This window comes from Mya arenaria, chromosome 12 (assembly GCF_026914265.1).
Source record: "Mya arenaria isolate MELC-2E11 chromosome 12, ASM2691426v1".
In the NCBI taxonomy this organism is placed as follows: domain Eukaryota; kingdom Metazoa; phylum Mollusca; class Bivalvia; order Myida; family Myidae; genus Mya; species Mya arenaria.
Window position 1 is genome coordinate 31926652 of NC_069133.1, and position 18054 is coordinate 31944705.

General features: G+C 35.4%; 1 protein-coding gene and 1 long non-coding RNA gene across 6 annotated transcripts in view; both read left to right on the top strand.

Moving 5' to 3' along the window:
* LOC128211316 (serine/threonine-protein kinase 32B-like) overlaps positions 1-18054 on the top strand; it is a 185865-nt gene that overhangs the window by 74212 nt on the left and 93599 nt on the right. For all 5 annotated transcript variants that reach the window (XM_052915974.1, XM_052915975.1, XM_052915977.1 and 2 more), the window contains 3 exons: positions 8658-8713; positions 10075-10239; positions 10946-11106. In XM_052915974.1, the coding sequence (XP_052771934.1) occupies positions 8658-8713; positions 10075-10239; positions 10946-11106 (382 nt within the window). The remainder of the gene's footprint in view (positions 1-8657; positions 8714-10074; positions 10240-10945; positions 11107-18054) is intronic.
* On the top strand, positions 14800-16882 carry LOC128211318 (uncharacterized). The gene is made up of 3 exons (XR_008257271.1): positions 14800-15284; positions 15830-15893; positions 16349-16882. It is a non-coding gene; the product is annotated as an uncharacterized LOC128211318 (long non-coding RNA).

Sequence of the window (18054 nt, forward strand, 5' to 3'; positions counted from 1 at the left end):
GTATGTGTTCGTGTTGTAATGTTCTTTTTCATTTAGTTAAAAGACAAAAAGTGGTTATGGAAATTTACTTTCTGTTGCAAAAGGTATGTCTATAGCATCACATGAACTGAATCCTTGTTTAACCATTTAAATGCTCGTAATACTATGTATAATAATTTTCCCACCACTTGTGCCTTCCATATTAGGAATATATGGTAAATCATGCCAAAAATAATATATTAGTAAATAAATATGTTTGAACTCTTTTTACAAATACAAGTGTTAAAGTTTGTCTTGTGGAAATGAGCTAAAAAGGACGGTTAAACCACATAGTTTTGAATAATCAATCTAGTTAAACTAAACACTCAATCTAGTTAAACTAAACACTTAAGTGCAAATACGTCGTTCTGCAAGTGTTAAGATTTTTTTCCCTTTTTTTCTGCTTTCCCAGAAGTTTTATTATTTGCCATTCCTCATCTCACTTTTTCAAGCCTTGATTTAGAGCATGTATCACTTGTGGGGACACCACTGTATCTTGTTATTTAAACATTCCAACCAAAGTCACTAAATTTATTAATACGGGTATTTGAGTTTTATCGTTTGCCCTGCGAGTCTCAAACTTTAATTTTAAGTTGAATATTTCTTGAAAACAATGAAAACCTTTAGAAAATGTTCTACATCTATCCATGATCAACAAACCAAACTATTACAAATGCATGAGAGATTTTCTATATCATAATGTCATCTGGTAACATGGCACATAATCAGAAGTTCACAGTTTCACAGACAGCATCAATCCTATCAGTCTTTGCCTTGTTAAACCCCCATTTTGTAGCTGAACGCTCTCTGACAATCATCAATGGTGATATTTCCTTTGTGTGATATGCTGAGCTCAGGATTACAAACAAGAAGCTTTATGTCCAATGAGACATTCAATTGCAATACTATAGCTTCATCTTGGGTAATCTGATCACAAAAAAGGCTTTGAGATTGTCCAAGAAGATTTTAAGTAAGTAAAAAAAAAATCCAAGTCAGTGAGATTTATTATTATCTCCTGCTGACCCAAAGGTGTTCACGGATGGATAGATTTGGATACTATAAGGCGATTTTATGTATAGTCTGTTAGTGAAACAATTGTGACTTATAATGTCCTGTTTTGTCTGGACAGCATCCTGTGGTAAGGGCATGATCTGGATTTTTATTGCTAGTTGAGTCCAGATTGCGTCCAGATCCTGCCGAATGAGAACCGTCTGTGTAAGATCTCATTCTGGGGAAGGGATGCTGTTGGGACTTTAAATTCTCTCATTTTTATGCATCCACAAAGCAATTAAATTTGCAATTGTCTGTCCAAGTGTCCGTGATTCTGTCTGTAAGTATTGTTCAAAACTCCCAAGCTATTTCCCGCTGCTTAAATAAGCAAATATTGGCATTTCTGGACCACTGTTGCTCAAATGCAAAAAAAAACCCTATATTACCTACAGTTTTAAAGAGAATGTTAATGAGGTGGTAAAGTTGTGTACCTGGGGTTTCATATCCTTCTGCATTTAGTTAAACCAGAGTTATTGCCCTTTAACTTTAATAGATTGGCAATTTTGGGCGTCACTCAAAATGAAAAACTATTTCACTTAATGTCTAGAAATATTTTGCAGAATGGTATTTAGGTGATGAATATGTGCACCTGGGTTTCTTTTTCTGTTGCACTAATTTTACTGCTAAACCAGGGTTATGACCCTTGAATATGCAAAAATTGGCATTTCTGGACTCACGTTCATCAAAACTCCAAAACAATTTCAATTAGAGTCCTTAAATTTTTGGGAATGTTCTTTAGGTGATGAAGGTATGTGCATCCGTGCGTCTGTAAACAATTGCTTGTGAACAGGATACAGTCTTCAGTTTTGATTGTATCTCGATGAAACTTGTACAGTATTTAGATATCCATTAGAGCTCGGTTCCTTTCGAAAACCAGCCAGATCTGACCATGCATGCCTAGATTATGGGCCTTGAAAGTATTAAAAAATCAGTTCGTCTGTAAACAATTGCTTGTGAACATGATACAGTCTTCAGTTTTGATTGTATCTCGATAAAACTTGTACAGTATTTAGATATCCATTAGAACTTGGTTCCTTTGAAAACCAGCCAGAACCGCCCATGCATGCCTAGATTATGGCCCTTGATAGTATAAAAAAATGCTATTGTGTAAACACTGGCTTGTGAACACGATACAGTCTTCAGTTTTGATTGTATCTCGATGAAACTTGTACAGTATTAAGATATCCATTAGAGCTCGGTTCCTTTAGAAAAGCAGCCAGATCCGCCCATGCATGCGATTATGGCACTTGATAGTATAAAAAATGCTATTGTGTAAACACTAGCTTGTGAGCACCATACAGTCTTCAGTTTTGATTGTATCTCCATGAAACTTGTACAGTATTTAGATATCCATTAGCGCTCGGTTCCTTTCGAAAACCAGCCAGATCCGACCATGCATGCCTAGATTATGGGCCTTGAAAGTATTAAAAAATCAGTTTGTCTGTAAACAATTGCTTGTGAACATGATACAGTCTTCAGTTTTGATTGTATCTCGATGAAACTTGTACAGTATTTAGATATCCATTAGAACTTGGTTCCTTTTGAAAACCAGCCAGATCTGCCCATGCATGCCTGGATTATGGGTCTTCAAAAGTACAAAAAATGCTATCTAGAGCTAAGTCTATTTTTAGCCAAGTCTACATGAGCGAAGTCTATTTTTAGCCAAGTTTACATGTAAAGTCACAATTGCTTGTGAAGGTTTGTTCAAATTGTGCCCTTGGGGTCATTACTGCCCCCCCCCCCCATACATGCCATATTTTCTGTAGACCATTCAGGGGGATTTGTTCAAAAGGCTGAAAATTCAGGGGGATTTTGGTTGTATTCAGGGGGATTTTTTTTAGCAGGTCTAAGTTGGCGAAATTTTAAAGTATATTTAGACGCAAGTATGAAAAAATGTATTCACATATCGTTTGCTGTGAAAACCTCTTAACTTTTTCATTATACAGAATTATTTTATTTCATGATTTATCATATTCTTATGATACACTGTCATGTCATACTGTAATGCACTTGCAGAACAAAATATGTCATTGGAAAAATATGTTTTCAAGACAATTAAATTAAATTTACCTTCCTCCAAAGTCTTTTAAAAAATTGTGCTTAATTCTATCAATGTGATGACTTTCAGACAATAAGAGAATAGAATAAATATTATTAATTTCTTCCTTCCAAAAGAGTAATATTTCTTTGCCTTTGATAATTACTTCAAATTAATTGATCACTTGTTGTAAAAGTTTCCTTTTGGCATTTCACCTTTGTGGAGTTGTTTCTTTACATTCAGTTTCACTCACATACTGTGGTTTCACTTACTTTGCCATTATTGCCTGAGGTAAAATTCCCCCCCCCCCCCCCCCCCAAAAAAAAATAAAAATAATAATAATATTTTTTTTTTAAATTCCGGGGGATTTTTATCTCCCGCCGGGAGACCGGGGGATGGATCGAAATTCCGGGGGATTTTTCCTCCCGCCGGGGGAAATGGCATGTATGCCCCCCACGGAGATTATCCCGCAAGGGACCAGTGGGGCAAATGCAAGTGACCTCGGCGACGTTGGCAGAGGCCCAGGGAAGAGTTCTCTTTTCTTTGTAAGGGACGGACTCCACCCCCACCCCCCACCCCCCCTTTAAATTGGGAAATGTTAAAAACCTTTTTGTCTGAAACCACTATGCAAATCCTTGCTATTTTGAACAAGGCTTTATTAAGTGGTCCACTACCATGGTTGTTCAAATAATGCCCCTTGGGTCAAAACTGGCACTGCCCTGGGTGTCACAATTTTCCTAGAGACATATTTAAGAAATATATTCAAAATCTTTTTGTTTCAAACCACAAGGCCCATACCTTTGATATTTGTTGTGGAGCGTCATATGATGCAATTGAAAACATTTGAAATAATGCCCCTTGGGTAAAAGCTGGCCCCACCCCTTTTGACTTACTTATTAATTTTTAAAGCTACAGTAATGAAATTTTGACCATGTGAACAGTTTTGCAAACGAGCATCAATGTTGTCCTCGGATGTCCTTGACTTTGACCGACTTTATTTTTAAAGCTACAGAAATGAAATTTTGACGAGTACAGTTTTGAAAGCAAATATTTTTTAACCTGAGATTACCTTTTCTTGGCACATATTAAAATAGTTCATGCAACTAATCTGCTTACAACATTTCCTGTCCTCAGATGTTGAATGTGCAGCGTTTTCAGTTAATCCAAACACTAAAAGTGAACTATATATTTGTTGCCTATTACTCAAACGTACATGCTCTGGATTGAAAATGACCACAAGAGCCATGCCAGTAGAGCATAGGCCCTTTTGGGCCTCTTGTTTTTTTTGGACTTGTATCCCTCAAAACTACAATGCATTTCACCTAGGGTCATATAACCTTTGGGGGAATGTTGTTAAGGCAATGAAGTTGTGCACCTGGAGTTTTGGTTTTCCACTTCACATAGTACAACCACAGGTTTGGCCCTTGTATTAGCAAAAATTGTCATTTTTGGACTTGTTGAACTTGTGTTGTTTCACAATTATTAGTCTTACACTCATGAGATCTTTCCAGAAGGTATTTTGGTGTTATAAATTTGTGGATCTCATAATTTGGATGCATATTTGTGGAGAATGGACAAAGTTATGGCCCTTGCTTTTGTGACAAAAGCAGCATATGGGGGCATCCATGGACACATGTCTAGTTTATCAGGGGAAAGTTACAAATTGGATTGAGAACATGATAATTTGGAGGAATTCGATCTTGATCAGACTTTTGACAAATTTTATTTGGAAATTGACCTTATAATATCAAGAAGGGCAGTTAAAATCCTGAATGTGTGACAGAGGCTTAATTGGTAGCTTGTCCATTGAGCAAATGTCTTTTGTGTTTTAGCTCACCTGAGCACAAAGAGCTCAGTGTGAGCTTTTCTGATCTCTGTTTCGGAGACAAGTGTTCTGATGAAAAAAATATGAATAAAATATCTGTAAAAATGTTTATACTATAACACCGCTTAAACAGGTAACAGACAACAGTTTTTATTTAAAACAGGTAACAGACAACAGTTTTTAGCTCTACTGGCCAAAGGCCAAAAGAGCTCATGCGATGGTAATGTGTACGTAGTATGTGCGTCTGTAAACAATTGCTTGTGAACATGATACAGTCTTCATTTTTGATTGTATCTCAATGATACTTGTACAGTATCTAGATATCCATTAGAGCTCAGTTCCTTTCGAAAACCAGCCACATCCACCCATGCATGCCTAGATTATGGGCTTTGAAAGTGTAAAAAATCAGTGTGTCTGTAAACAATTGCTTGTGAACACGATATAGTCTTCAGTTTTGATTTTATCTCCATGAAACTTGTACAGTATCTAGATATCCATTAGAGCTTGGTTCCTTTCGAAAACCAGATCTGCCCATGCATTCCTAGATTATGGGCCTTGATAGTATAAAAAAATATTATTGTGTAAACAATTTCTTGTGAACATGATACAGTCTTCAGTTTTGATTGTATCAGGATGAAACTTGTACAGTATTTAGATATCCATTAGAGCTCGGTTCCTTTCGTAAACCAGCCAGATCCGACCATGCATGCCTAGATTATGGGCCTTGAAAGTATAAAAAAATCAGTGCGTCTGTAAACAATTGCTTGTGAACATGATACAGTCTTCAGTTTTGATTGTATATCCATGAAACTTGTATAGTATTTAGGTATCCATTAGAGCTCGATTCCTTTTGAAAACCAGCCAGAACCGCCCATGCATGCCTAGATTATGGGTCTTGAAAGTATAATAATATGCTACTTTTAGCTAAGTCTATTTTTAGCCAAGTCTACATGAGCGAAGTCTATTTTTAGCCAAGTTTACATGTAAAGTCACAATTGCTTGTGAATGTTTGTTCAAATTATGCCCCTGGGGTCATTACTGGCCACGCCCCCGGGTTCACAGGTTTGTTATACTTAAATTGGGAAGTGTTAAAAAACCTTTTTGTCTGAAACAGCTATGCAGATCCTTGCTATTTTGAGCAAGGCTTAATCTAGTGGTCCACTACCATGGTTGTTCAAATTATGCCCCTTGGGTCAAAACTGGCACTGCCCCGGGGGTCACAAGTTTCCTAGAGACTTATTTAAGAAATATTTTCAAAATCTTCTTGTTTCAAACCACAAGGCCCATACCTTTGATATTTGTTGTAGAGCATCATATGATGACCGTCTGGCAAAACATTTGAAATTATGCCCCTTGGGCAAAAGCTGGCCCCCACCTTTTTAGCTCACCTGAGCACTTAGTGCTATTGTGATCGCCCTGTGTCCGTCGTCCATCATCTAGAGGTCACAATTTGGGCACTATCTTAATGAAACTTGGTCAGAATGTTACCCTCAATAAAATCTTGGACGAGTTGGATATTGGGTCATCATGGGTTAAAAACTAGGTCACCAGGTCAAATTAAAGGAAAAGCTTGTTAACACTATAGAGGTCACATTTATGACTGTATCTTCAGGAAACTTGGTCAGAATGTTAATATTAATACTCTCTAGATCAAGTTTGAATCTGGGTCATGTGCGGTCAAAAACTAGGTCACCAGGTCAAATTGAAGGAAAATCTTGTTAACACTCTTAGAGGTCTTATTTATGACTGTATCTTCATGAAAGTTGGTCAGAATGTTTGCATTAATTATCTCTAAATCAAGTTTAAATCTGGGTCATGTGTGGTCAAAAACTAGGTCATAAGGTCAAATCATAGGTAAAGCTTGTTAGCACTCTAGAGGTCACATTTATGACTTGTGTGTTCATGTAACTTGGTCAGAATGTTTATATTGATTACCTCTAGGCCAAGTTCGAATCTTGGTCATGTGCGGTCAAAAACTAGGTCACCAGGTCAAATAATAGGCAAAGCATGTTAACACTCTAGAGGCCACATTTATGACAAATGTGTTGATGGAACTTGATCATAATGTTATTGTTGATGATCTTTATTGGGTCAGGTGAGCGATACAGGGCCTTCAGGGCTCTCTTGTTTGACTTACTTTTTAATTTTTTGAAGCTACATCAATGAAATTTTGACCATGTGTACAGTTTTGCAAACAAGCATCAATGTTGTCCTCAGATGTCTGTGACTGACCTTTTGACCAACTTTTTTATTTTTAAAGCTACAGAAATGAAATTTTGACCGTGAGTACAGTATTGAAAGCAAATATTTTTTACCTTCAGATTACCTTTACGTGGCACATATTAAAATAGTTCATGCAACTAATCTGCTTACAACACTTTCTGTCCTCAGATGTTGAATATGCAGCGTTTTCAGCTATCCAAAACACAAAAAGTGAACTATATATTTGTTGCCTATTGCTCATACGTACATGCTCTGGATTGAAAATGACCACAAGAGCCATGCCAGTAGAGCATAGGCCCTCTTGGGCCTCTTGTTAAATAATTCGCGCCAAATCGTCACACATGTTTATATGCTAGCTCAGATACTCTGAATTCATTTAAAAATAACAGTTGCTCACAAGCTGACAAGTAACTTGCAGGGATAATTCCACTGACTTACAGCAAGAGTTTACAGTGAACTAACTACATATTTATTTTGACACTACTCTTTCATTCTGTAAATATAATGATATAATGTTATATTTGTGCATTTATAATAAATTATTATGCCCCCTTTTGAAAAAAGTGGGGTATATTGTTTTGCACATGTCGGTCGGTCGGTCGGTCGGTCGGTCGGTCGGTCTGTCTGTCTGTCTGTCGGTCGGTCGGAATACCAAATGGTTTCCGATCAATAACTTGAGAACGCTTTGACCGAGGGACCTCATACTTGGTATGTGTATTGGTCATCACCAGCAGATGAACCCTATTGATTTTGAGGTCAGTGGGTCAAAGGTCAAGGTCAGTGTGACCTTTACATGAAAAACGGTTTCCGATCAATAACTTGAGAACGCTTTGACCCAGGAACCTCATACTTGGTAGGTGTATTGGTCATGACCAGCAGATGAACCCTATTGATTTTGAGGTCAGTGGGTCAAAGGTCAAGGTCAGTGTGACCTTAACATGAAAAACGGTTTCCGATCAATAACTTGAGAACGCTTTGACCCAGGGACCTCATACTAGGTAGGCTTATTGGTCATGACCAGCAGATGAACCCTATTGATTTTGAGGTCAGTGGGTCAAAGGTCAAGGTCAGTGTGACCTTTACATGAAAAACGGTTTCCGATCAATAACTTGAGAACGCTTTGACCCAGGAACCTCATACTTGGTAGGTGTATTGGTCATGACCAGCAGATGAACCCTATTGATTTTGAGGTCAGTGGGTCAAAGGTCAAGGTCAGTGTGACCTTAACATGAAAAACGGTTTCCGATCAATAACTTGAGAACGCTTTGACCCAGAGACCTCATACTAGGTAGGCTTATTGGTCATGACCAGCAGATGAACCCTATTGATTTTGAGGTCAGTGGGTCAAAGGTCAAGGTCAGTGTGACTGTAAGCTGAAAAAAGGTTTTCTGATTGTCCATATTTTATTTAAGTGTCCAAATCCTACTAACAATTTGGCTCCCAAGGGGGCATAAATGTTTCACTAACATCTCTTGTTTTGATATGTTTTTCTCTTTTTTCCAGTCAATTTTGACCACTTCCTAATACTCCGTGCCATTGGAAAAGGGAGTTTTGGAAAGGTAAAATATAAGATTAGCTACTAAAATCTTTATTTTATGTTTGCTTACATGTAGGTAAACAGCTTAATGAGCTACTATTATTAAAGCTATATGATGGACAACCAAGATTTATAATCCCATACAACAAGGAAAATAACAGTCTGGAAGTATTAATTTATGGTACTTAGTATAAATTTACCCCAAAAATGGGCATGAAGCTTGATGAAAGTATAGACACTTGTTTGCTGGAATTTAATTGCACTGAAATAACTTTATTGTTTTGATTTACAGAGCTGAACATAGTATGTATTGTATGTACTCTATATACCGGCACCTGTCCATTAAACCATTTACCACTAGGTTTCTAGGTGCTACTTTTGTGCATTACAGTAACAGTTTAAGACCATCACTTCCAGAGTAATGTAATTATCGTAAGTGAATGATGCTGATTCTCTGAAATAAGAACAAAGAATTTGAGAAATTGTGCCGTTCTGATGGACAAAATATTATTTCCAAAACTAATATTTGAATTCTGCCTTGGAAACATGTTTGAAAATGTTTAATACTCTAAAAACTAAAAAGATTATAAGAAAATATATTCTTAAGCACAGTAGCTGGACTGATTATACACCATCCGCACTGAGTGTACTGCCTCATATATACGCTGAATATACTCTGAATATACTCGCAGCAAGTAATAATCATTTCCCAAGGTGGAAAATATAGAACGAGAGGTGGATAACCTTTGTTTATTCCAGTCTTGGTGTACACATGTATGTACGTTTGTGTGTGTGGTAAAAACTGTAAATATACAAATAGACTGTATCACTTTAAGAATGTCAACATAAAATTACGTATAGTTTTGCCTTCAAGTTAAACTTTCTAGAATTATCAAGGAAATATATATTTAACATCTCAATGAAGATATAATGTCTTAATTTCAATCCATATCACTCAAGAGATTAAATCTAACAAATAAACATTTTTCTAATGGTACGAAAGTTTTGAGTATGAATAGGCTTGACAGAAAAATGATGTTAATAAAAAGATATCAAGACAAATTAAGCAAGACATTTATAACAACAGTCAGGGAGTTTAAAATACATACATTGTTGTGAACGTCTAAGCATCTAAGGCCAAATAGGACTAGAATTTTCGGTAGAAAGAAAACCCGAAAGCCTCGTGGTATGATTTTACCAGAAACTCAAAAAAACTGTGCCGAATAGCCAAGGTTACACACAACTAAATTAAAAGAATCGGCATACTGAGTGTTTAATAGAATTTCCTGACCCAAGGGCAAAAGTCTGGATGGAGCCACTGCACACCAAAACATTTTAAATAATTCTCTTATTGAGAATACAACTTTAATCAAATTCCCCTAGGTGTGTATAGTCCAAAAGCGGGACAGCAAGAAGATGTATGCGATGAAGTACATGAACAAGGCAATGTGTGTTCGTAATGAGGCTGTGCGGAACGTGCTGAAGGAGATTGAAATACTGACCACTCTTGACCATCCCTTCCTCGTCAACCTGTGGTTTACCTTCCAGGTAAGTTAATACTTGATACATCAATTGCCTGGAAAAAACTCACTTGTCAGCTTTGGTAGCCACAAAGTATGAGAGTCTACTAGTGATGCCTTGATGAGAAGCCAGTGTACCGGTACTAACCACTATGTCAAGTTTAGGTATAGATGTAAAAATAAACACAAATGCTTCCTGTGCTGCTAAGCAAAGTATGATGAATTTATTACCATGTATGTTAATTTGCTAAGCCCAAGGAATTTTCTTTTTCTCCCTCTAGAATGAGTGAATTTGCCTGTTTTGTGTTGAAAGAACTAGGTAACATTTTAATTGTCATCAAGTTTGCAACCAAAAATTACAGTTTTGTGATATTATTCATATGATGTGACAATTTTCATTGTATTATGGAGAAAGACGTTTTAATGGCTGTAAACCCTACAGGTTGGGGCTTTTATGTTATCAAATACAGAATTTGGTGATAATCAACAACTACACAAATGTACAACTTGATTTCTGTTGTGTTTTTTTAACCAGCCTGTCCCAATAACTAATGGGATATTGAGGATGTTGAAAAATCATTATATTGTGGGCATGCTTGCATCAAACCTCAATTCAATAATAAAGCTGGGGTTGTTTCTAGAGGGTATGTTAGGCTATTCATTTCTGAGATTAAGTGATGTTTGGTAGGTAGGGGCTTTTGCTGGTATTCAGTGACTAACATTTTTTTATTCAGGATGAGGAGGATATGTTTATGGTGGTGGATCTGTTGCTAGGGGGTGATCTACGCTATCACATTCAACAAGAGGGGTCATTTCAAGAGGATCGGGTACGCCTGTACATAGCGGAGATAGCCCTTGCCCTGGATTACCTACAAACAAAACACATAATACACAGGTTAGTGCATGGGTTGACATTCTATTGTAACGTTCCGCTGTAGGCGGAAGTTCATCCATAGTACTTTGATGTACTTGGTAATATGCAAATTGGCATTTCCAGTTCTCCATGTGGAGGTTCAGGCCTATCTTTACGAGTCCAGTCGACCTCTTCAGGGATAAGCATGCTTTTCTCTGAAGGGATTTGTTGCGTCTTTGGCCTCGCACTTAACACTTTATTTTTCAGGGTTTCCAAACGAAAACCACCAGTTGAAATCTAATGTCCCTTCCTGAACTCAGGCGTCCCTTCTAAAATTTGCCTTTGTTCTATGTTTTAGTATGGTGTAGAAAGGCATATGGTGTAGATGAGGCTCTTAAATTCTTCAGTTTAGTATTTTTAAAGTGTTTATATAAAATAAAGTTACTTCAGCCTAAAAAGAACACAAAAGGCTACCAATCCTTACTATATAAGCAGTGTGTTGTTGTTGTTTTCTGACCAGTACAGGGCTGAAATTTGACTCCATTCCCAATATTCATACTTTTATCCCAAATGTGAAAATAAAATTTCCGACTTAAAATTATTTCTATTTTTATAATGTATTTTTAAAAAACACAATTAATACAACAAATATTTTTTATAGAAGAGTTGGCGTATTCATGAAGCATACATGCCATATCCCCCGGCGGGGGGAAAAATCCCCCGGAATTTCGATCCATCCCCCGATCTCCCGGCGGGAGATAAAAATCCCCCGGACTTTAAAAAAAAAAAAAAAAAAAAAAAATATTTTTTTTTTAATTTTGCATCAGGTTATAATGACAAAGTGAAACCACAGTATGTGAGTGAAACTCTCCAAAAGGAAACTTTTACAACAAGTGATCAATTAATTTGTAGTAATTATCAAAGGCAAACAAATATTACTATTTTGGAAGGAAGAAATTAATAATATTTATTCTATTCTCTTATTGCCTGAGTCATCAAAGCTGATAGAATTAAGCACAATTTGTTTAAAGACTTTGGAGGAAGGTAAATTTAATTTATTGTCTCGAAAACATATTTTTCCAATGACATATTTTGTTCTGCAAGTGCATTACAGTATGACATGACAGTGTATCATAAGAATATGATAAATCATGAAATAAAATAATTCAGTATAATGAAAAAGTTAAGAGGTTTTCAAAGCAAACTATATGTGAATACATTTTTTCATACTTGCGTCTAAAAATACTTTACAATTTCGCCAACTTAGACCTGCTAAAAAAATCCCCCTGAATACAACCAAAATCCCCCTGAATTTTCAGCCTTTTGAACAAATCCCCCTGAATGGCCTCCAGAAAATATGGCATGTATGATGAAGCAACAAACTTTGTCACATTTTCTTATCTTTCTATGTTTTTAAATCATTCTTGATATTTTTTAAACAAATTTGGAATTTTCAGTTTTAGTCAAAATGTCACATTTTTTCCAATCTGAAAGGCACCAGGTTTATTGATGAAATGCTAGTACCAATTTATGTGTATGAACACATTGAATAAGTAACAGGGTTTCATTGTTTGCATATTTTGGGAATTTTAAGATTATTTTGCATGCTTGAAGATTAAAATATAGTTTATGCCTGTTTTCATACAACATAGAATGCAGATCAATTTTGTTGATAAAATATTGAAACCGAAAGTTGGTTGACTTAAGCTAAACCTTGACTGGTGTGCACTTAAGTACTTCCTGCACTTAATAATCGCAAATAATCTTTTATGATTGTAAATTATTTATTGCTTGAACTTTACATGTATTTCTTTCTGGGTTTCTATCTTACTTTCTGTCTTATTATTATTATGGTTCACTTGACTTAGAGGCTCTGGAGTCCGTCCATGAAATGTGATGGCCGCTGCATCCCGGGACACTGTTAGTGTTGAATGCTGGGTTGGCGTAAGATAAAGTATTTGTTCTTAAAGACGTGCACAGGATTTTTTATTGGGCATTTTCACATATTAAAGGTCCTTCCTGATAATAATTATTAAAAATAAGTTAATTAATACTAAACTAATTAACGGCGAAAAGGCATTAACCCTTTCCCTCATGTCAAATCAGCCATATTAGACGTGCCATGGGATGGCTTATCAGTACATTGATAACCTGTAGCCAATAGATAATTAGCCCCTATAAGTACCCCTACTGCATAGGAGATTATTGGAGAATATATTGACTCCTTAATGCATTTCAAACTTATTATTCTAGTATTTCTTTTGGTTTTATCAATTACTGATCAATACAAAGTTGGTAGGTAATTAAATTTCCAATCCAGTGGTTTAAGTTTTATTCTGTTGTCGAATTTATTTTGATTTAATATTTATAAAGAAACACATCTCCTGTAAAAGGTTGAAGATGTTTCAATTTATTTCCTATTGTAATACAATTAAATTGACACCTATTCGTAACAAACTTATTAGAATGTTAGAAATTGAAATAATGAATATAGTATTTGCAGTGTATTAATTTTCAATCCAATGATCAAAGTTTAATCTAAAAGGAAATTTTGACAATAAACAATTATATTCTAATCACAGAAATCATTTATTGTTGAAAGGAAAGACACAATTAATGGGCAAACAACAAGTGTTATTTCATATTAATTTGGACTCATAAATCAATTTCGCACGTCTGTTGTTTTTTCAATGAATTAAATAAAATAATTGTAATTATCAAAATAAAAAGCTGGGTCGGTTTTAACAGCATTGGGAATGGATTTGATGAACTTGACCTCGTACTAGATATTGCCCTCAGCAAAGCCATACAACTCGAATTTTTAATTGTAAGAATAGCTATCTAAATTAAATTCAGTAATTCCGTAATAATATAATAAAAATCTGTCAACACCAGGCAATAAATCAAGGTCTGAAATGCATGGACAATTACGACAGCATTCTAGTGTATTTATCGAGATCATGAGAACATGTGTTTCAACAGCTGTCAAACTGGGTCATATCACATATAATATTATTATTATCCGTGTATTCACAACAAAATACTAACTTTGATAAACAGATGTAAGGAGACATTTTTATTGCCGGATTGACATTCCATTTTTGGAACCAGAAGTGACAAATGACATGTGTTTATACAAGCCAGACTCTGTTTACTGCATCGTAAATCAGCCATTTTGACACATTTCTGAACCATGACATGTGACGTCATTCGCGCATGATCAATAGGATATATTTATATGATATCTATTATTGGTAGTATTAAATAGCCAGTGACATATTTGGTGATTTTCCATTAAAAAAACGAGACAAGCACGCCCTCAAACATGCGCTGTGAACTTTGAAGGCGTGTTTGACCCCAGTCTCTTTCAGTCGCGATTTTCTGAAAATCTTGAATATAAACATCGTCTTTTTTCGTGAGTAATATATTTATCGATGTTTATACTACACAAAAATGCATTTGTTGCAAAAAAATAAGCAACAGATATATTAATAAATGACAGTAAATAAGCGTTCGCTCCACGGTGCTCTTGTTGGAGTACTGCCAAGGAGTATCATTCCTATTATTAAAAATAATAAATCTTTGTGCGAATGATTGTGTTTAATCTATGGTGAACCTTTGCAGATATAAACTACAATAATGTGAATATTATCTTCTTTAGACATTTCAATCTTGAGCTTAAGTTATTTGCACTTTTACTGTGGTTCTTACGAGACCATTTCGTCTCTTATTCTTGAGTTACTTGCATTTGAACTGAATCTTATGGACTTGCATTTTGGTATGTTATTTGTCAACCAAGACATTGTTTGCTTATTGAAGTGCACACATCCAGAAGAGCCGTTTTCCAGTTCATTAATGTGTCTCTGTATTAGCTGCACAAACTGACCAGAATTGGAGTCAGTTGCTGTAAATAATGCCTATCATAAATCAAAGCACTGAAAGTGCTGAGGGACGGTGCCTCTGGTGTATATGCAGAAACATATACAGGGAGAGCTGCCTGGTTTCAAAATCGTCGTTGTTATCAACTATTGACAGTTTGGTTATTTCAAGAGCCAACTTTCGTCATGCATGACTATTTTTTATGAATGCATGTTAAGCAAGTGATCACTTCGTACGAAGTTGCGTACAAAGATTTCTGCGACCGTTTTATTAACGCTTTCGTACGTAATTACTCTTCAAAAGGGGGAAGAATCAGACGAAAATGTAAACAAACAGTAGATGTGAGTATACTAAAAAAAAATCGCAAATAGTGATTTGATCTGCTTCGCTTTTCGAATAATCAAAATAGATATTTACTATTTATTTTAATAAATATAGTGGGTGGTAACCTTTTGTTGACTTTGGTTGCTAGGGCAAGGTTTGACCCGTTTAAACAGCTGTTTCCTGTGTCACATTGCAATGTTTTCAGGTTATGACACATTTCGATACCAACTATATTTATTTCTTATCGCTTGTACTGTGTATAATAATTGTTATGGCGTTAACATGTTAATTAATCACATGTACTATCACGTTCGTTAATTCTTTGTTCTATTTGATTGAAAACCCCGGAAGTACAAATTTAAGAAAGAGTTTAGTTAGCGAATATTATTTGAACTGTTTCCTTAAGGTATGTAAGTTTACACACTCAAATGTTTTAATATACAATTCTATATACTAACCGGTATACAAATGGCATTTGTCATTACAAATAGGTATACCTATTGTCAATTACAGTATCCTCTTTGTTTGTTATTGATATGATTTATTAAGTTTTTCATTGCAGGCAATCTTTTGAAAGAAAAGCTCAGTCATCTGAGATGCAGTGTTGCAGCACTGAAAAGCATTGGGTATGACTGTATATCTCAGCGTATGATTAAACCAACTATTGCAAAAACTATGCAAACAGTAATCGGGGAGTAGGATTATTATTAGATTTTTTATTGTTATTAGACCCAGTCTTTCAAAAACAGATGCAATTGCCATTAAAACATAGTATGAAATAAGAAAATACTTGCTACTGCTTTTTGCAAACTACCGATTTTTTACCAATATATGTAATCATAATACAAAATATCACTGTCAAGGCAGGCATTTCATTTGAATTTGAGAAATGGCTTTTACAAAACAAATTTGTACTGTAGTGTTTTGTTTTTTTATCTCTTAAGATAAATGTGTACTTTTACAAGAAATATTATCAAGAATTGTATTTGAAAAAAATGGTAGACCATTTCTTTTTTATTTTACTAACAACTTTCATGTTTTATGGATAATAGTAAAGAATTATGTATCTTCTATTTTACAGGTGCCCATCATAGAGTGTTTCTCTTTGCCTGCAATCAGGATACATCAACTGACCTTTGAACTGTGTTTTCCAACTTGGGATTCAAACACATGCCCTCTTGGGTAGGAGAAAGTCAGACAAACACCTGTGGCTATATCACTATACTTCTTCAAGTTTCGCTCTATGAGTGATCATGATGTGAAATAAAACAAAATGCAGTCATCTTTTTGTCATATTAAATAAGTTATGAACAAATAAAATATATCAAACATTTTATTCATTCGTTATTTTGACAAACAGTATGAATAAACATACATGTATACCAATAGACAAACAAATAATTGGTAAAGAATGGGCACAAAAATATGAGAATATTGAAGTTGGAGATTTATTGTTAATATTGATTTTAATGTGACAGAATATGCCCCAATTTGCCAAAAAGCATTGAATATCAAATGACAATTCTTGGATTCTCAAAATTCTGCCCAAATGAGTATAGATCTGTGAGTTGCTGTTTGGTATTTGTTCATAAAAGTCATGATATATAAATCAGTTTAAAAAAAATGTTGCAATCATAAAACAGTGGAGGATCTGATGTTATATTGAAATTCTTATGGAAATATGAGCTTTAAATATTACTTTATTCCAAAATGGTGACCTTGTATTGGTCAATGTTATATTGTTCACTTAACAGGTTGAGGTAAATGCAAGAAATAATACAGTCAAGTTTAGAAACTGCTCAACAGTTATAATAATAAACCCTTCCTCTCAATATGGTGTACATTTGTGGGAAGTTATATCAAATCCTTCAAAAGGTTAAAGAGACATGGAGCAGACACAATTTGTGACGGACGGACAGACAGACAACTCGAGCTAAAAGAATTAATCTATTTCAGGAGGAGACATACTTAGCCAAATGGTTCTTGAGAAAAAGTCATTGAAAATAATTTATAAAAAGTACAATAAACAGGCAGTCATAAAAGTTAACATGAACACTAACTTAGGCTTAGTTGAGCTGGATGAGAAATGTCTTAAACAAAATAATTGAGAAGTTGCCCAAAATGGTACAGCTACATGTAAGAAATGAGCCAAGTATCAACAAGAGATGTTTGTCAAACATTATGCCCCCACCTGAGCGCCATGTTGTCAGGATTATATGAACAATTGAATGAAATAAGCATGGACCGAAATGACAGCTGATTAGTCATTGACATTGGATGCCGTTGAGGCAGTTTTAAGATTATGACCATTCAAAGTGTGAGGATAGAGTGTGTTATGACCATGACCTTTGCGTCTATGACCTCAAAATCCATATGAATCATCAGCTGGTCTACAAAAATCTAAATGTGAAGTTTGAGGGACATAGGTTCAGGCATTGACAAGTTATCACACAGACAAGCTTTTTTCAATCAATGTCACTGTGACCTGGACGTTTGACCCGATGACCCCTAAAATGAAAAGGGGTCATCTACAGGTCAGACACAACTCCAAGTCAGGTTTGAGGGCCATGGGTACAGGCATTGTCAAGTTATCACTCGAAACATTTTTGCATTCAAGGTCACTGTGAACTTGACCTTTGACCCAATGACTCCTAAAATCAATAAGCGTCATCTCCTTGTCAGGCCCAACTTCCATGTCAAGTTTGATGATCATAGGTTCAGGCATTGTTGAGATATCACTGGGAGAAGATTTGTTATCTTTTTTGCATTAAAGGTTATTGTGACCTT